The 21449-nt window shown below is 36.9% G+C and overlaps 1 protein-coding gene and 1 pseudogene across 1 annotated transcript; one reads left to right on the top strand and one right to left on the bottom strand.

Annotated features, from left to right (window-relative positions):
• Positions 1-1211: 1211 nt before the first annotated feature.
• On the bottom strand, positions 1212-2774 carry LOC138942305 (uncharacterized). The gene has a single exon (XM_070312442.1). The coding sequence runs from the start codon at positions 2772-2774 to the stop codon at positions 1212-1214; it is 1563 nt and encodes a 520-aa protein (XP_070168543.1).
• An 8167-nt stretch (positions 2775-10941) lies between these two features.
• Positions 10942-21449, top strand: part of LOC138942304 (uncharacterized) — a 65074-nt pseudogene continuing 54566 nt past the window's right edge.

Genomic DNA, 21449 nt, shown 5'->3' with positions numbered 1-21449 from the left:
CATTTAATTTCCTGAAATCTACGACTACTCGTAATTTCGGTTTTCCTGACGCATCGGCTTTCTTAGGGACTACCAATAACGGTGCGTTCCACTGACTCGTGCTTGGTCGGATTATTTTATTTCTTAACATTTCTCGGACTTGTCGATTTACTTCCTCTTTATGCTTCTCCGGCAGGCGATAAGGCCGTACGTTGACCGGTGAGCTATCTGCTTGCGTTGCAATCTTATGCGCGACGGTATCTGTGCATGTCAGTGGTTCTCCTTCGATATGCATCACGTCGCTGAAATCCTGGCAGATTTCCATTATTGTTTTCTTTTCTTCTTTATTTAAATGTTGTGTACGTAATAATCGTAATACCTTTTCACTACGCGGAATTACTTCCTCTTTATTTAGCGTTCGTATTACGTTAATTTCTTCTGTTTCGCCTCGTTTGATTTCCTCTATATTTACTTGCGGCATTAGTATTTCGATTGTGTTATCCGTTGTATTTATAATGCTGGCTGCACATAGGTAATTCGTAGGTTCTACTAGACAATTACCTATGAATATTCCTGGTATCGTTTCTTCTGCCTTTATCACGCCTATCGTGTTCTTGTCTGTAGCGACCTGTATTATAGTTTCGCTACGTGGTTTCAGCGTCATTTTTAAATAGGGGTAGAGCTTTAAGATATGCTGTCCTACCTTTAATTGTTTTGTTTTATAATTGCAAGTGGCTTGATGCTTTCGTAGGAAATCAACTCCTAGTATTCCGTCATATTCTATCGGAAAATCATCCTTAACAACGTACATAGTGTGCTTAATTCGGCGCTCTCTCAGAGTTATTGTCGCCTTAAATTTTCCAAGTGTACATATCTTATGTCCCGTTACGCCGGTGAGCGTTATTTTTTCTTCTTCTATTAACGTTTCGCCTTTTAAATGTTTCACTTTAATTAATGATATTGCGGCTCCTGTATCGAATAGTAAATTTATTTTTTCGCGTTTCGCTTCTCGCATTGGTAATGTGACGAGGTCCAATCCTGTCTGTATATGCGGCGTATTTTTGAAGTGTGATACTTGATATTCCATTGCAGGTCGGTGCGACTTTCTTTCGTTCCTTTCCTCCTCATCGCTATTTTGCGTGGAGTTAAATTTCCTTTTTCCTTGCTCGCTATTCTTGCGGTTTTTATTTTCCGGTCGCGAATTATATTGTTTGATTCGGCTCGATTGATCTCTATATGGGTCGTCCGTGTAATAACCAACATTCTTCGCGATCATGTCCGGATTTTTTGCAATAGTGGCAATATTTATTTACCGTATTTACGCGGGGTTGTCTATCGGGTTTCGGCAATGAGAATCGATTTGTATATCGGCTAGTTCGACAATCTCGGCCGTAATGCCCAATTTTTCCGCATTTTTGACATTGCACGTTTATTTTATTTTCTTGTTTATAGGTCGGTGTGAAATTTATTTTGCTTCGCGTACCGGTCGCGGGTGGTCCTTTAACCTTTTCTTCCGCGCTGGCCGCTGCTATTGCTTCTTGCAACGTAGCATATCCTCGCGATCGAACAATTGTTTTAATTTCGTCCTGCAATCCTATCTGGAAATTCTCTAAGGCTTGTTGTTGTATTATTTCCATTATTGCGCGTTTATTATCTACTGTATGATGTCGTCCTTCCATCATTGATTCGTATAGCTCCATGGCTAATTTGTCTGCTCTCAGTCCGTAAGTTCGTGCGCTTTCTCCGTTTTTCTGTTTTAGCGTATTGAATTCGATTTGTAGATGCGTCGTACTCTTTTTACTCGCATAGCAGACCTCTAATTCATTTTTTAATTGTGCGAAGTCTCGAATTTTTCGCGTTTGGAAATCTAGCATCGCTCTGCCTTTTAATTTCGTGCATAATACTGCTCCTAATAGCGTTACTTCATCTAACGGGTCGATGTGTTCTACTGCATATGTAGTCGCGCTCAAAAATTCTTGTAATTTATTAGGTGATCCGTCGAATTCCGGAATCATTCCACGAGCCTCTTTTAATGGTAAAAATCCGCGTCCTCTTCGATGTCGTACATCCTCGGGTGTGAACTCGTATACGGTCTCGGTTCTTTCTCCCGGCGGAGTTCTATGCCCGTTGTTTTGTCGGGGTTGCGGTCCTCTAATTTTCAAATCGTATATCTCGGCATGCATACTTCTAATTTCTCGTCTAATTTCCTCTCTCATTTCCCGCAATATTTCCCTAAAGTCGTCGGCTGCTTCGTCCGTTTTTTTCTGCGGTTTGTGTTGCGCTCGCGCGTTTGATTGTGTCGCGTTTCTGATTGCTTCTTCTTGTAATCGCCTAATTCCCTCATCGATATCTTCTGATGTGATGGGTTGCGATGCGGAAGCGTTTGAGTTATACATGTCTCGAATGCGATAGATTTCGTCAGGGTCAAAGATACTTGAATCGTATGACGTTAGTGAGAATTCGCGGCGGTGTGTTAGTCTACTAGACGCGCTTATTGATGATTCGACCTCAACATCTAGTTCTATATTGTTCGCTATTAAACTGTTATCTAATTCGCCAAATGGAAATTCGCGTTCGATTACAACGTTTGCTCCGAGTTCTGGTTCGGACAAATTCTCGCTTGAATTTAATGCGCTTAGATTTCTTCGTACGTTATCGCGTATATCCCGGAGTGCTTCTACTGCTACTCTTATAGGGTTTACTGCGCTATTTCTAATGGCTCTATTCGCTGGTTCGCTAAATAGCCACGATTTATTCGCTACGCTTTTCTGTGGTGCGTTTCGGTTTTCCGACATTCACGCGTTTACAAATTTTAATTTCTCGACTTACAATAATACGATGAGCAGCATTCTCTCGTTCGATGTCGGCCGTCGGGCGTTGATCGTCGCGTGCCGTTGAGATAGGTCGGTGCGCCTTCTCAGGTTGCGCTTCTCGTTGTCGCCTCGATATACCGGGTGTCTCGAAGTTCCTGCTAGACTTCCTTTTCCCTCGGTTGTAGGTGTCGACTGTCTGACGGAGTTATCCTCGCTGTCTCTCGTTCTGTCGATTCCACGGAATTTTCTGCTTCGTGGTTATGGACCTTTGCCGGTGTTGATCTTGTTAGAGCTGGCGTATCCCACCGCTGCCACCAATTAATGTTGTGCCTCTAGCCGCTAAGGAAGAGGTCTTTTGGGATTTGTACGCCCAAAGGATTAGGATCCACGCTCGAAATAAGACACTCCCGGACGTTAGGTATAATTTAGTATATTTTGCAAGATTTAATACACTTTCACTTATTCGCGATTATAATAGTCGGGCGCGATACGTACGGTACTTCGATAATATTGAGCGAGCGAGTAGTCTGCGAGTCGTCTCTCGCGAGTCGTCTCTTTTTCTTCCGCTCGCGAGGTGCATCTCGCGCTTATTATATCTCTTAATTAATTAAGTCGTTGATTGGGGAGGAGTGTGGTGTCCCTGACCGGAGCATGTCTCGTGCTCCGCTTGTCAGTCTGTCTCGTCAGCTGCTTACTCAGCTTCCGAGAACTTGACCGTGACTTCCTTCTCTTTAGTCACGTATCTTAGTTTTATTTTATTAATATCCTTTTATTACTTTGCTCTTTCTTAATTATCTTTCCTTGATCTCTTTTCTAATTTTAATGCTTTGCTTTACTCAGCTCTTTCTTACACTTTTCTGTTTAACTTTATTGTTTTATTCTTTAATATATTAAGAAATTGGTCGGGTTACGACAATGGGTTAAAATGGGCCACCCAGTATATTATATATATATATATATATATACATGGTGATATAGAAATACTTGTACAAACTTTGAAAGTGAGTTCTTCACACATAAACAAGAAAAAATGTCATATATACATATATGTCCGGTAATGTCTAGTTTATGAGTTATAATCAAAATATTACATCCAATTCAGTATCATAGATTGTATGTTCGCCTGACTTAAATTCATTAAATTTTTATCTATGAAGACACATAAAAGCTAGAGTTTCTCTAGTAAGAGTTAAGACAATCCGCCATATGTATATAGCCAAACTCCGGAAGTTGTTTACGCGCCAATTTTGAATTGATATATTTCACTTGAACATTTATTTATACAATACCTTCGCTGTACAGAAAGAATCTTTTAGTCATTTATGATATTTAAGTATAATCTATTATAATAGTTAAATATATATATATACACAGATCGGTTACATTATCAAATCTGATATATTCTGATTACTTTGGGGACAAGTGTTTACTTTCAGGACCGTCCTCATTATTTTATATACAGAAAGATTACTTTTAGGACTGTCCCCAAAATAATTGTATATAAGGAAAGATTATTTTAGGAACCTATTTAGCAAAATTAACATTTCATGAGGTGTTAATGTTCAATTTATTAAATTTTTGTAAATAGATTGGACATCGAAAAGAAAATTAAGGTATATATAATAGAATATCCATACATATTTCCTTTCTCAATTATAATCTTTATCCGTATATACAGGAAAAATAATAAGATAAATAATTTAAAAATTATTAGAAAGATTATTCTTCTAAAATCGTTTGCTTGATTAGAACTTTATATTATATTATTAACTTATGATATAAAAAAATCTAAATGTAATGCGCTTATATGAAATAGACTGATAACTAACAATTGATACTTCAAATTTAAAAAATTTCTATAATTTACCTATCTTCATTTAATGTACATTTGTGTACATTTGTAATGTAATGCACATATTTATAATGTATACATTTGAGAAACAAATAATAATAAAATAATTTTTTAATAACAATTTCATTCAGTTTTGAAGTAGCTTTGTGTTTTTTTTACCAACATTCATAATACGCGAATATAATAGATGTTCATATACAATAGTGCATAAAAAAAGTAATTAATTTGTATTTTTAAATTCGAGTTAGATCTGAAAACGATATTACATATACAGGGTGGGGCATTTATATTGAGACACCTAAATATCTAAAAAATAAAGCAAGATAGAAAGAAATGTTTCAGACAAAAGTTGTATGGTTTCGAGGGGGCCACATGATAAAAATATGGACTTGACCTTGAGTGACCTTTTCAAGGTGAGGTCAATGTGATCGATGTTATCTTAAATAGAAACCCCCATTTTTTATTGCATATTCTTGTAGCTTATCTCGAGAGCTTTTCAAAACACTATAATAAAGTATTTTTTCATTAAGTATTTTTTGAGTTACTTTATATCTTAATCTGACATATTTTGATATAAAAAATAAAATATCTCGTAAAATATTCAGTTTTCGATAATCTTACCATAATACTTTTATGTACAAAATAATGAGACAAATCAATTAGTGTAAATATCAAATATCATACTGGTAGAAAGGATATTTTCACGACACTGTATGATTTGACGATACGCAATACAGTGGCGATTTTAACAATGTTAAAAAAACTGACTGTATTGTATAAATTTATTATATTTATTTATTATTATTTATTTATTATTAAATTTATATATGTCATATTTAATGAAAACGCATTTATTTAATATAATTAAAATGAATAACAAAATATGTCTGTATTCACATAGTCCGTTCTTATATTTAAAATCATCTTAAGATCCTATTCATATGTGTGTATATGTATGTGTTCTTACCATAATTATTATATTTTAAAAATTATATTGAAATTTTTATGTAATGAAATTGTTGATATAAAAATAAAAAATCTCCAAGTAGAAGCAAAAAATAATTAGAGATTTATTTATTGCATAGCAAATAAATTTTAATTTAAAATAATGTATAACATAAAATTTAAAATTAAACGAATTATAATCAAACAACTTTTATCATATAGGGAATATATAGTCATATGTATAATATATACATATATATTTATAAATTAAATGACTTTTACATATAATTTTTATAAAAATATAAATTTTTTCTCGAAGCAATAATGAATATATAACATATTAATTTGCTTCACTGTAGGGAAAAAGGAAAAAGAATTTTAATGATGTTGATTCGTTGGTGATTGCCGTGCCGAAAGACAAAGTTATGTATCGGCTGTGCCCTTAGCGCCAAAAACTTTTTTTGCTTATATTTAGACTACCGCTAAAAATATCGACGTCATTCGAAAAATACGTGATCTCTACTACAAGGATTAACGCATCAAAATGATTCTACGTATTCAGCATTACAAGGATTGTCACATTAGAATTTTATAATTAATATAACTTCGATTATTAAAGCGATAGAACAAGTCGAAATCGTTACGTCATCGCCTGGTTGCTTCGCGTCTAATGAATCCATCTCTTAAAACACAGCAATCGGTAAAAATCCCACATCGTTCAAAGACTGCATCTTTTTCTGTTCTATGTGTTATTACGGCATTAAAATTTTATGAATTGTATATATTATAATTATTAAGACAAGGCATTGCAACGAGATTGTTATATATAATCCCCTGTGTCCTTCGCGTTAAATACTTTTTTCGCTTATATTTCAGCAATAATACAAAAAACAGAAAAAATGCAATTCTTGAACGACGTTGACTTCTTTAGCGATTGCTATTTAAGAGATAGACTCAAATGCGAAAGAGTCAGTTGTTTACGTCACGATTTCAATCTGTTGTATCGCTCTAATAATCGAAAATGTGATAATTGAAAAATTTTAATGCGTCAATCCTAGTAAGGTAGAGCTCGTAAATTAATGTCTTTCTCGATTGATGTCGATATCTTTAACGTAGCCGAGATTTAAGCGAAAAAATGAATTAGACGCGAACGACCCAGGCAAAGGCATCGCGATTTCGACTCGCTATGTCGCTTTAATAATTGAAGTTATATTAATTTTAAAATGCTAATGCGTCAATCCTTGTAGCAGAGATCATGTATAATAATGTGTTTTTAATGACGCCGATATCTTTGGCGGTAGCCGAAATCAAAGCGGAAAATATGTTTTTCGGAAAGAACGATTGTATTGTAGATAACGACTTCGGTCTAAAGCACGGCAAGCGCTAAAGAATGCGACAACGTTCAAAGATTGCATTTGTTTTCGTCTTGTATTATTTGGAATTACGCATTAAAGTGTTAATAGTTGTATATTTATGACCCTTAAAACGTGACAGCGTGACGAGATTTTTTTTATTATCGCTAGTATCCTTCTCGTCAAATACATTATTCGCTTTGATCTCGACTACCGTTAAATATATCGATGTTATTGGAGAAAGACATTATTCTACATGATCACCACTACAATGGTTGACGCATTAAAATTTTAAAATTAATGAACTTACAATTATTAAAGCGATAAAGCGGGCCGAAATGCGTCGTCTTTGCCTGGGTCATTCGCGTCTATCTCCTGAATCACAGCAATTTTAAAAAAAATTGACGCGTCGTTCAGGAACTACATTATTTTACGTACTGTGTGCTATTGAAATTACGCAATTAATATTTTACGAATTGTATCTTTTTCTAAGATGTGTTCATTAAAGACGGAGCAGCCGTATATAACGTCGCGATTTTGGCCAGCTATATCATCAGCTTTAATAATCGTCAGCTTATTCATTTTAAAAATCTAATGCGTCACTCCTTGTAGCGGAGATCATGTATTGTATAATAATGTCTTTCTCCAATAACATCGAAATCTTTAACGGTAGTCGAGATTAAAGCGAATAATGTATCTGACGCGGACGATCTCGGCAAAGGCATCGCGATTTCGGCTTGTTGTATCGCTTTAATTATCGTCAGCTCATTAATTTTAAAAATCTAATGCGTCAATCCTTGTAGCGGAGATCATATAGAATAATGTCTTTCTTCAATAGTATCGATATCTTTAACAGTAGACGAGATTAAAGCGAATAATGTATCTGACGCGGACGATCTCGGCAAAGGCGTCGCGATTTCGGCCCGCTTTATCGCTTTAATAATCGTAAGCTTATTAATTTTAAAATTTTAATGCGTCAATCCTTGTAGCGGAGATCATATAGAATAATTTCTTTCTCCAATAACATCGATATCTTTAACGGTAGTCGAGATTAAAGCGAATAATGTATCTGGCGCGGACGATCTCGGCAAAGGCATCGCGATTTCGGCTTGTTGTATCGCTTTAATTATCGTTAGCTCATTAATTCTAAAAATCTAATGCGTCAATCCTTGTAGCGGAAATCATATAGAATAATGTCTTTCTTCAATAGTATCGATATCTTTAACAGTAGACGAGATCTAAGCGAAGAATGTATCTGACACAAACGATTTCGGCAAAGGCGTCGCGATTTCGGCCCGCTTTACATAATGAGCATGTTCTGAATGCTGCACATTTCATTGGGAGTGCAAACTATTTTCAGTGCTCATTGAGAGCATTTTGCACTCCCAATGAATGTGCAGTATTTAGAACATTTTATTAATATTACTAATGATATACGCTTCAAGCACTCAGTGCTGCAAGTTTTTCCCAATGGAAGACGCTATAATATTATTATTTTTGAAAATTATATCAAATAAAACTTATCCAATATTTGTAACATTATTATATAATTTTCTGATATCTTTGTTTATAAATTAAATGAAACGCACTTTAAAAAGCGATAACTTCCAATCATAATAGAAGAAAAAGTATTATTAAACAAATTTCAAATAAAAGGTATTTTCTTTTTTTAATTTATAATCTTATTATAAATTTTATATTTTTTATTTTATATGCTGGTTGCTGAATGCTTGTAGAGAATTTGAAATCTAATCATTGAATTATTATATTATTATTATATTTTTATTTTATTTCCATTAAAATCTTTCGATTGCTAATTATCATGCCAAAATAATAATTATTAAAATTATTAATAATATGTCATAATTTTTGAAATTATTAATTGCAGTTGTAAAAAATAAGTTAAATGCAAATCATAAAAAAAGAAAAAGAGAAGATCAAATTGAAATATTTAATAACTGTGAAAAAAACAAAAGCGAAATAATGGTAAAAATAGAAAAGATAAAAGGAAGTAAAATAAATTCAGACATTAATCTGCGTAATATTGATAGTGAAGAACCGGATGATCACATGGATAAGAAAAATAAAAAAATTAGGTTACATGATACTCTGCAAGATAAATAATGTATGTTGAATTATTATATTTAAAATATTTATTAAAAACTTTTAATCTGCGATTGTATGCATGTAATGTTATTATTACTTGCACAGCTAGTAAAATGTATGTCTCGCAAAACAATTGTGAAGATAGAAATATGGATAATAGGAATGAAACAACTATAGAAACGAAAATGAAGGATAAAAGTAATATACGCTTAGATATTATTTTACAAAAAGATGAAAGCAAGAATAATAATGAACCATGCAATAGCAATGAAATTAAAAGAAAGAGTAAATTACAATCATATGATAATGAACAGAATGAATTAGGAGATACAGGTATATATTTAATTTTTGTGTCATAAAAAATCGTTGTAACGATGCACCCCCCATCGTTACCCGGCACGTAGCCAGCCGGAAGTCTGCCGCCCGGCGAACACCAGCCGGGCAGTGGCAGAGGCGCCCAGCGCCCTTTTTAATACTTCAATCACCGCGGTTGTGATAAACAACCATACGGCCGTTATACGGCCGCCGTTACGCCGAAACCCGAGCACAACCGAACGCTGCCGGAAGAACCCGAGCGTCACCCGCCGAAACGCCGCGTCGTTTCGCCCAGTGGAAGCGACGCGTTTACCGTAATTACCCGCCGAAAACAACGCGTCGTTATCCCCATCCGGGGGCGAACGACGCAATTACCGATAGACGCTCGGGTATAAGAAGACAGCGTTTCGGCATCTCGGGACCAGAACGATTCCTGAATCCGCTCGAGCAGTACGCTCCGAGATACCAGAACCGATCCTGAAATTCGTAGTAACGACGGAACGTGAGGTTGACGTGTTCGCAGCCTCCGCCGAGCATTCTCGGTTTCCGCGCAGTCTCCGAACTCCTGACACAAATCCGACTAACTCGACGAGAGCGGAGTGTTCGCCGCTCTCCTAGACTACGGTCTATCATCCGACCGCTCCAGCCAACCGGACCGTGGGTTTGCGAGTTCGCTGCCCCGTCGAGTTTTCTCGACTCCGTCACGCTATCCTCAACTCCGCGAACGGCAGCAGGGACGGAGAGTTCTCCGCCCGGTCGAGGGTACTCGATCTCCGCTCGCATTCCCCTACCACTGGGAACACGCGATTAATCCCGCGACAACGATCAAAACCATATTTATACTAGCGAATTATAATTATCGCGCCGAAATACCTATCACCTAATATTTCATTATATTCCGCGTGCCGTCAAAATAAACACGACCTTGCCGTATACGCGCCGACCGACCGCGCCCGATTTCTTGCGCGTTTCGCGTGCCGTCAAAATAAACACGGTTTTACGAATATTGTAAGCGGTTCGATATATCGAACATCGCGCACCGAATAATCTACGCGCATTATATCTAGCGCATTGCACCATCCGCCGCACGCTCACTATTATAAATCGACCATTGCCGAAAGAGGCAAATAAAGACAATATCTAAATCTTTTCGTGTGTCTCACCTTTTCACGAGCCCTGATCCCGACCGAGCTTATCCACGCACTCGCGAAAAGTGACCCCGTTTTACTTTATTATTTTATATCCGCGATAGTTTATAACTCAAGTTTTTCATATCTGTATAAACACACACATATACATATATGCACAGTTTTGTTTTAACATGGTTGATTTTTCTATTTTCATAAATATATTATAAATTGCTTATGTGTCTGTATTATATGCTCTATAAATTACTATATTGTTGAGAATATTTTACTTTTTTTGGTGGCGAAAGAAATTTTTATGCAAAGCATATTTTCTACTTGTTGAGCTGCAGATATTTTTTAATTTTTTATTTCCACTTTTCTTTTTGTGTTTAGTTTACATCAAAATTTATTATATGCATTTTTATATAATATGTAAAAGTTATATCATAAATATGTATATTATATTTGATTATAGGTATGAATCTCAAAGCGACCTGCTAAATTTATCTATATTTGACGAAGAATCAATTTTAAAACAGATTGAAAATAATGAAAAGAAAGGAAACTACTTGTTAAACTATAGTGATATTACAATATATCTTTTATAATGGATGAATCAATGCTTCTCAATAATACATATACGATAGAAAATTTTCCTGAAATAGAAAATACTATCAATAGTAAGTTAATAATAATTTTGATTTTATTAATAATATTTTGCTTAAATATCATATTTATGTTTTATTAAAACATTGTTATTCAATTCACATTATACAATGGTTAATTCATGCTATAAATAATGTATATGTATATATATACATTATACATATGTGATATGTGACATATATATATATAATGATATTTAATATATAGTATATTATACATATACATATAAAATGAGCTAATATACTTAATTAAACATACAGTAAAATTTTAATGTTTAATAGAATTAGAAAATATAAAACAAACGGAAGATAAACTGGAGGAAGAACAAAATACCGAAAATATCAAAGATGATAACAATCTTGATAGAGATTATGAACCATCGGAAGATTCAACAAGTGATACTGATTATGAAAACAATGACGGCGAGCTAAGCAACGAACTTATAAACAAAAATGAAACAAATACATCTAATAACTTACGCAGATCGACTTTATTAAATCTATCGTCAACGGCAAATGCACCGGGTACGTCGGGATGTGATGATGCACAGCTTACGATTGATAATTCTTGTAGTGGCATAAAGAAATACTACTGTCTTTTTTGTAAATTACCAAAATCAAAAATTGCAAGACATTTAGAAAATGTACATCGTAATGAAGAAGATGTTAAAAAATTCGATCAATTGCCAAAAGGATGTCTTGAACGTAAAAGAATAATTAAAACAATACACCGGCAAGGAGAATTCAATTAAATACGGATAAAATGTTAAATGATGGCAAATTACATGTTGTTAAACGACCGAACATTAAATTTAATAAGAAAGCTAGTGAATATGGAGTGTGTATCAAATGCTATGGATTTTTTTCGAAGAACACCTTACGTAATCATACTCGAAAGTGTGTAAATTTAAAATATCCTAAAAATCGAACAATTACAGTTTTGAGACGGACAATTCTCGGAAGAATTAATGAAATAGCTTCTCAAACTCTAAAAAAAATGATTTTTCCGGTATTAAGAGAAGATTCTATTACACGTCTCATAAGATATGACGAGTTAATTATTCGATATGGTAATAAACTTTGTATGAAATATAAGCCTCAGCATCAACACGATATGGTGCGAAACAGATTACGAATACTTGGACGGTTTCTACAAGCATTAAAAAACATAAATAATGAAATTACGGATTTTGCCTCATTGTATCAGCCAAAATATTACGATGACTGCATTAAAGCAGTATATCAAGTAGCTCGATATAATCCAGAAACTCAGAAATTTGGTGCTGCTTCTACAGCATTTCAATTGGGTACATTATTAAAAGAAGTCGGTGAATTATGGCGATCACAATGTATTAAAAATCACGATTCTATTAAAAAGATTCTAATTGAAGATTTTCTTTCGCTTCGTAAAGAAGACTTTGGCCATTCAGTTAATAAAACAGTAATGGAAACAAGAGCACATATCACACGACAAAAAGTAGAAATAGCTCCAAGCATAAACGATATAAAAAAGCTTTATAATTATGTAAATACTAAGAGATGTGAAGCATATAAGATTTTGAAAGAGAAATTTTCTTATAATGTATGGCAAGCTCTGGGTGAATGTACATTAATTTCTATGCAAATATATAACAGAAAACGTGCAGGTGAAATACAAAGAATATTATTGGAAGATTTTTATACTTATGAAGATTTAAATGAACAAAGTGATCCGGATCTTTTTAAATCCCTTTCAGATTCAGCCAAAGAAATTGCACGTAAATATGTGCGATTTCAAATTAGAGGGAAGTTAGGTCGTCCTGTTCCCGTTTTATTACAATCTGATGTTTTAGATTGTATAAAATTATTTATACAATGCCGAAATCAGGCTAATGTACATCCAAAAAATCCATATATTTTTGGAATAGCAGGTTTCAATAAGCAAAGATTTAAATTTTTAAGAGCGTGTGACCAAATGCGGAAATTTGCATATGAGTGTGGAGCTGATCATCCTGAAAGACTACGTGGTACTCTTCTTAGAAAACATATCGCAATTGTCACAAATTAAAATTAACAGAACATGAAGTATACGAATTAGCGAATTTTATGGGACACCAAGAAAATATACATAAAAAGTACTATAGATTACCTCAAAAAGAAGCTGATATTCTTAATATCAGTAAATATCTGGAAGCTGCACTCGGTACAAATAATAGTAACTCTGATATAGATAGCTCTGATATAGATGATAGCAATACTCATGACCATGATAATGATAGTATCAGCTATAATAATAGTGATATCAGCTTAAATGATACTAATGCTGACGATGATCTAGCTAATAATAATTTAGATAATAATAACACGCAAGGTATGAAATAGCAATCATTATCGCTGCTTTATAGATATTAAATTTTATATAAAAAGAAAACAATTGTTTTTATATAGATATAATTAACAATACTATATTATTTATAGAATCTTCCTATCTACTTATTAACAACAATCTCGCTCCGAAAAGAAAGAAAAGTGAGATTACAAAAGATCTAAAAAAATTATATAACAGTAAGTGTGTTAATTCTATACATGATTGAATTCGAAATCATTCATTTACGCATTATTTTAATTTTACATATATACTTCTATCCTATATACATATTTAATAAGTTAAAGTTTTATAATTATCATTATATATTGACGTACAAGTTTTATTTAGATTAATTATCTAATTCTATATATATATATATATATATATTTATCTAAAAAATTTATCTTCTTACAGAAAATGAAATACAATTGAAGTGCAAACGTACACGTTGGAATGACGCAGAAAAAAATATAATGCTGAGAAAATTTGGCACATATCTAAATACTTATAAATGCCCTACAAATAAAGAAATTGCAGCTTTAATAGCAGCTAATTCTTGTTTACAAACACGAACTGTGAACCAAGTAAAAACCTGGTTTAATAATCAGCAAAAGATTTTACGTACTAAGTTTTAAATTTTACGATTTATTTTTGTTGTTTAACGATGAACAATGTTTTTGTTTAACAATGAGCAAAAGATTTTACGTATTGAATTTTAAATTTTACGATTTATTTTTCTTGCTTAACAATCAACAATGTTTCTGTTTAACAATTAACAGAAGATTTATTTTTGTTTTGATAAATATTTATAAAGTGTTTAAAACTCTCTTAATACGATGTTTGCAATTGCTTAAATATAATTATTAAATTTATATAATTTATATAATAATGTATAATAATATAAAAATTATATAAATTTAAATAATAATTTTTATAATAAGAATATAATTTAAAATATTAATTATTTGGAAGAAACAAAAAATATTTTGTTACCTCAATCTCTTCAATTCACATAATTGAAAAAATTTTTGTTTTATTTTAAAAATTTCGTTTTTTTGTTTTAGTGGTTAATTCAAAAGTTCAACTTTTTAATTTAACGTTAATAGTTTGTAGTCAAGTACAAATGTGTTTTAATATTTTAATGTCTTGTATTAAGTATAAAGAGGTGAAAAGCATCTATACATGTTATAAAAATATAACGATATTTTATTATATGTGTAGCCGCGCCTTCGATTTACACGTCCACATTAACAGAATTTATTTGTTTCGCCGATCGGAGAGATAGGACGTAATTGATTTGTCCGGGTTTAGTTTGTTGAACAGTATTTATTCCTTTCGACACCAACTCCCGGACCGTCTTAGGTAATCGCACGCGACAGCAAGATATGAGCGGACACGCGAATTATCGTTTAATTATAACTTTATGAGCGTGAGGCGTTCGGTGTGCTCCCGGTGAAGGCTTGCGACGACGTGTCTTAACGAAAAACCTTCTCTGCGATCCACGTACAATAGTCCTGGTTGATACGGGTACTACAAAAAAGGAGGAATTTCGATCGTTCGATTCCGAGAGCCAATCGGCTATCGACAACGAGGTGTTTGTCAGAATCGAACGATACGAAGAAACCGCAAACACGGAATGAAAACAAGGCTTCGCACGTAACGTCTCGCTTTAGAACGTTCGAGAAACAAAATTAATAATATAGTTTATAAAACGCTTACTTTCTTGAACATCCCGCTCGCCTCGTATACCGGGTAGGTTACGAAATAACTGGTTAAATCCTACCACCATAATCGATACACGGCATCTTAATGATAATTCTCGATCAGACGGTCCGAAGAGCTCTACAGCAAATTTTTCAACATACAATAATAGGAAAAGAGTACCGATAAAGATCGTTGATGATTCAATCGAAATACATGAGTTAACTTAATCAGTAAATCTTAGCATAGGGTTATTTACATAGGCGTTCTTAGAATAGATATATGTACATATACAGAGCGTGACGATAATTAAAGTCAAACTTAATTATTAACGCATAAAGAAAACGCAAATTAATTTAAGAGCCAGTGTCACTTGATATCGGTAGCTGACAGATCTGCGTTATTGGTCGCTTTAGAGTGGTTTTGGCAGTACGCAATGTAACTACTCGGACATGCCCATCCGATCCCGGATGTACGTCTAATATTCGTGCGAGTTCCCATTTCGAAGGAGGTGCCAAATTATTTTTCAATAATACCAGCTCGTTAATTTTGAGCTCCGGTTCGTTTTCTCGCCATTTACGCCTTTGTTGCAATGTATGCAAATAATCAGAAGACCAAGAACGCCAGATCTGCTCTAAAATCGCACGCACTTGCTGCCATCGAGACAGCCGATTCGAATCGATATCTAAAACAGATTCTTCAGGCGGACTTACCAACGGGCGACCGACTAAAAAATGACCCGGAGTTAACGCGGAAAAGTCATTCGGATCATCATGTAACGCGGAAATCGGGCGGGAATTTAGGCAAGCCTCGATTTGACACAGCAGCGTAGCGAACTCGATCTGCGATAATGTTCGGGAACCAATCGCTCGTTTCAAATGAAACTTTAATCCTTTGACACCGGCTTCCCAAAGTCCGCCGAAATGCGGAGCTGAGGGAGGTATAAAATGCCATTTTATGTTATCATTAGCGATAGCGTCTTGTATTGGAGGGTCAGCGACAAGTCGCTGAAAGGTAGTGTTTAATTCGCGGTCCGCGCCTTGAAAATTAGTGCCGTTATCACTGTACATGTCGGATGGAAGACCGCGACGGCTTGCAAATCTCCGAAAGGCGGAGAGAAAACCGTTAGTAGCGTAATCATCTACGTATTCTAAATGGACGGCCTTTGTCGAGAGACAAATAAAAACGGCAACATAATATTTTTTGGATCGTTGACCGCGGCCGACTGACGGAAAAATATTCATCGGCCCGGCGTAATCGACGCCTGTGTGCGAGAACGGAGCCGAAGGCGTGACGCGGGGCTGGGGGAGATTCCCCATCAGCTGTTGCGAGGTACGTGCGCGTTCGCGTACGCACTTTACACAACTACGTATAAGAGATTTTACACTGGTGCGCGCTGAAATTATCCAATAATTTTGGCGTAAAATTCTTAACATTAATTGAGTGCCTCCATGAAGAGAGGCTTTATGAGCTTGAGCGATTAATAAATCCGAAATTCGATGTTTCGGTAAAATTATAGGGTGCCGTTCATCATAACTGAGTGACGAATGGTCAATCCGCCCGCCAAGGCGAATTAATTTATCTTTCCCGAGAAAGGGATAAAGCGATAACAAAGAACTGGATCTTGGCAGTAAACTTTTATCGTTTAACGCTTGAATTTCGGATGGAAAATGACGTTGTTGCACGTAATGGAGCCAAAACAAGGAAGCTTCTTTGAGTTCGGCAGCGGACAAGCACGTCGTATTCACGTTCGTATTGGTCGCGCGACATTTTAGATTATTAATAAAACGTTGCACGCGTGCCGTGACTCGAATTAACTTCTTCCATGTAGAGACTTCGTTCGGTAATTGCCACTCCAGAATATGTTGAGCATGACAAACGATCGTATTACGCGTTTCGGTTTCGATCATCTGACGATCGGCCTCAAGTTGATCTTTTAATTTATCATGGATCGGCCACGCGGTAGAAGGGGAACGCAACCAGGCGGGGCCGGCCCACCAAAGTTCGAAATCGCGGAGTTCAGCTGGTGACAAACCTCGCGACGCGCAATCCGCTGGATTTTCTTTAGATGGGACGTGATTCCATTTAATCGACGGCAGCCGAGTTTGTACTTCCGATACACGATTCGCCACATAAGTAGTCCATCTTGATGGATGGCCTCGTAACCATGCGAGCGCGACCGAAGAATCTGTCCATCCGTACGTCGGAATGTGCTGCATATTTAACGATTTTTGCGCGAATTCTAGCAATCGAGTTAATAAGACTATGGCATTTAATTCTAGACGCGGCACGCTAATCGTTTTAATCGGCGCTACCTTTGATTTTGCGGTTATTAAGACTACTGAAAACTCGCTGAGCGATCGGAGAATTCTTAAATAAACGACAGCGGCGTACGCTCGATTAGACGCGTCGGCGAATCCGTGCAACTCGATAGCCAAATTTTCCGGATGCATTCCAGTCCATCGCGGAATGCGAATTTCTTTTAAATTTATGAATTCCGCACAATATTTTTTCCAGGGCTCTAACAAGTCCTCCGCGATAGGAGAATCCCAATCGAGTTTTCTTAGCCACAGTTCTTGAATCATAATTTTCGCGGTAATTATTACCGGAGAAACCCATCCCAGTGGATCGAAGAATTTCGCGATAAATGATAGTATCAAACGTTTCGTATTCATATTGACCGAAGGTGACTCGATTTGAAAACGAAACGAATCTTCTCGTGGTATCCACTCAAGTCCGAGCACCTTAAGCGTATCATCCTTATCGAATGTACGAGCGATAGCGAGTTCATGCTCTCCCGGAGGAATGTCTGTTAATAATTCTATAGAATTGGCAGCCCATTTGCGTAAATGAAAACCGCCTCGCGCCATCAATTTCGTAAGCTGATCGCGACTTTCCTTTAGCGACGGAACTTCATCGGCGCCAAATAGAACGTCGTCGACGTAAATAGAATCTTGTACTATTGTTTGTGCTTTTGGAAAGGAATGACCTTCGTCGATAGCTAATTGATTGATAACGCGCATGGCTAAATACGGAGCTGGAGCAGTACCGTATGTAACTGTAAGCAATCGATAAGATTGTATCGGAGAATTAATATTAGATCGCCAAAAAATCCGCAAAAAATCGACATCGTCTCGATGAACGCGGATCTGTCGAAACATCTTTTCGATATCGGCGGTGTACACATAACGAAATTGACGCCAACGAAGGATAATTGAGGACAAATCGCGTTGTAATTTAGGCCCGGTCATTAAATGATTATTTAATGTAGAACCATTGCTCGTTTTGCACGACGCGTTAAATACTACGCGAAGTTTCGTCGTGCTGCTAGACTCGCGTAGTACCGGATGATGCGGTATGTACACCGCTTGGTTAAGCGTCGGATTTTCGTCGGAGACAGATTCCATATGACCCATAGATTGATATTCATTTAAGAAAGAATGATAGGGTTTCGCGAGATCCGGATTTTTTCGTAGGCGTTGTTCTAATTTCGAATAAAGAAGCGCGGCAGTTTCGCGCGAAGCTCCTATATCGAGCGGAGGGTTGGTTTTAAATGGTAACCGTATTATATAGCGGCCGTCTTCGGCACGCTGATGTGTTTCGATAAAATGTTGTTCGCATTTTTTATCTTCTTCCGACAGCGGAAGTTCGGAAGAAATTTCCTCGATCTCCCAAAATTTTTGAAGGAGAGAATCGAGCGAAGGAATTGTTACGCAATTTAATGAAGTCGCGGAACCGGTAATTGAATTAGAAGTGCCGGTAGGACCGGATAATATCCATCCTAAAGCAGTAAGCTGGGCCGTCGGAGTTCCGGTCGGACCATGTTTTACCCTTTGCTTTAATAACGATCCATATAAATCTGATCCGATGAGCAGATGGATCGGATGATTGCTAAACGGATCCGGATCCGCGAGAGATAATTTCCGTAAATGCGGCCAATAATCTACGGTTTTAGTCTTTGAGCCTGCGTATGACGTAATTTTTTGATATACGAAAGCAGTCAAAGAAAAGGTTGAGGAACCTCGCCCATTACAAGACTCGAGAGTAAGAGACACCTGAGATTTCGCTACGCCACTGTATCGTTCGCCGAAACACTGTACGTGGAGGCTTGCGCGAGAACGTTTCGTGCGCATAGTTTGACACAACGATTCCGAAATAAAGCTAACAGCCGAGCCTTGATCTAACAACGCACGAACTTTAAATTTACGTCCTTCGATGGTACGCAGTATTACCCATGCGGTGGCTAGTAACACGTTCGGCGGATTTTTCAGCGGCGAATGAATCGTTTGAACGGAAGCGACGGCGGTCTCGTTCTTTATCTCAGGGGTGGCCGAGCCGCTCGGTTGAGCGTTAAGAGTTTTGTTTTCCAAAACAGAATTTTCACTAATCTTCTGTACTGGTATATTTGATGCACGATGCAAGAGCGTATGATGTGCTCGTCGGCACAAATTACAGCGTTTTTTACTCTTGCAAGAGGTCGGGAAATGGCCGACTTTTAAACAATTAAAGCAACATTTGTGTGATTTGAGAAACTGAGTTCTCTGTTCGACGGATTTACGCTTAAACTCGTCGCATAACATCAAATTATGATTGCCGGAACAATTCAAACATTTTTCGGTGGCTACGTTATTCACCGAGGCCCGATTAGAGCCTTTATTTTTATGAGACGAAGTATCGGCATTTAACTTAGAATGATCGGTTAGTCCTCGAATTCGCAACGTCATAAAATCTCGAATCTCTTCGTACGTCGGAGATGCGGTTGATTTACCGCGTTGCAGATTCCACTCATTACGTGTGCGTGGACTAAATTTTTGCGAAACAATATAGACTAATAAGTCATCCCATTTTTCAACAGGTCTGCCTAAATTTGTTAACGCGGCTAATGACGCGGCAACGGTATCGCGTAAACTTTTGAGTTCGACAGCGGATTCCGTTTTCATAATAGGCAAATCAGCGAAAGCTTGAATATGCGCATGAATAATCGCGTTTTGATTATCGTACTCTTCAATAAGTAATTTCCACGCACCATCGTAATTTGCGTCTGCAATCTTAACATGATTAATTAATACAGCAGCTTCGCCCGTGACACTGGCTTTTAAATAATGTAATTTCTGCGTATTCGACAGCGATTCTTTCGAGGCGACGAGCGATTCGAATATTCCGCGGAAGTTTTCCCATTCCGCGAAATTACCGGAAAATTTCGGCAACGGGATGCGTGGTAATTGCAATGAAACCGCACCAGACAATTCGCGGGAAGAAATGTCGCTTACCGTTGATGCCGCATTTGGGTCGCACCGGGAGAATTTACCTATCACGTCTGCGAGGTAGTCCGCCGCTTCGTGGTAGACGTCCTCGGCCGTAAAGAATTCCTCCTCGGTGAAGTATGGGACTGTACGCTGTTCGTCGGCCGTTGCTATTTGCTGAAGCTGGACGTTGAGACGTTGACACCTTTCCCATAATGTCTCCAAGGCGTCCAGTCGACTCTTCGCCTTGTATTGCGTGACGTTGGCCTTGCCCATTTTCTTAAAGTTGGGGAACACTCGTTTCATCGAGCTTATTGTAATAGATTGCTCGATGAGGAGGCCCTGCAGCGAGTCCGTCATGATGGTAGGCCGATAAGATGAAGCCTTTCAGCAACAATTCACCACCTTTGGGTTGTAGAGATGCTGAAGCGTGACGACTGGTCCGTCGCACGCGGATGTGCGAAGACGCACTATAATTTTCACTTAACAGTGCCGCGCGCTAAAGCGTGCGACAACTATGTGTAACTGCGGATTACGCAGGACGCACTCTGAGGTGCGGAGTGCTAAAGAGCACAAAGATTGCACTTAAGCTGTGCAAAGCGCTAAGAAGCGCGAGATTTGCGCGGCACTGCGGATTACGCAGGACGCACTTTGAGGCGAGGAGTGCTAAAGAGCACAAAGATGGCACTTAAGCTGTGCAAAGCGCTAAGAAGCGCGAGATTTGCGCGGCACTGCGGATTACGCAGGACGCACTTTGAGGTGCGGAGTGCTAAAGAGCACAAAGATTGCACTTAAGCTGTGCAAAGCGCTAAGAAGCGCGAGATTTGCGCGGCACTGCGGATTACGCAGGGCGCAAATAATAATGATATGTTGTGCTTAAGAGCACAACTTTAATAATGCAAAGGGATGCAAGGTTGACTTCGCGCACTTTATTTTCCCGGAAGTCCTTTCAACGCACTCGCGTTATTATTTACGGCAGCGGAATGCGGATAGATGTTTTGATA

The sequence above is a fragment of the Polyergus mexicanus genome, unplaced genomic scaffold (assembly GCF_030449975.1).
Source record: "Polyergus mexicanus isolate NDT 795.1 unplaced genomic scaffold, iyPolMexi1.0 SCAF_22, whole genome shotgun sequence".
In the NCBI taxonomy this organism is placed as follows: Eukaryota; Metazoa; Arthropoda; class Insecta; order Hymenoptera; family Formicidae; genus Polyergus; species Polyergus mexicanus.
The sequence above is the reverse complement of the archived record's forward strand: the minus strand, read 5'-3'. Positions and strand labels throughout refer to the sequence as shown.

What these genes read in the sequence shown, in the direction of transcription:
- LOC138942305 (XM_070312442.1), bottom strand. Translation starts at nt 2,774, where the DNA reads ATGTCGGAAAACCGAAACGCACCACAGAAAAGCGTAGCGAATAAATCG.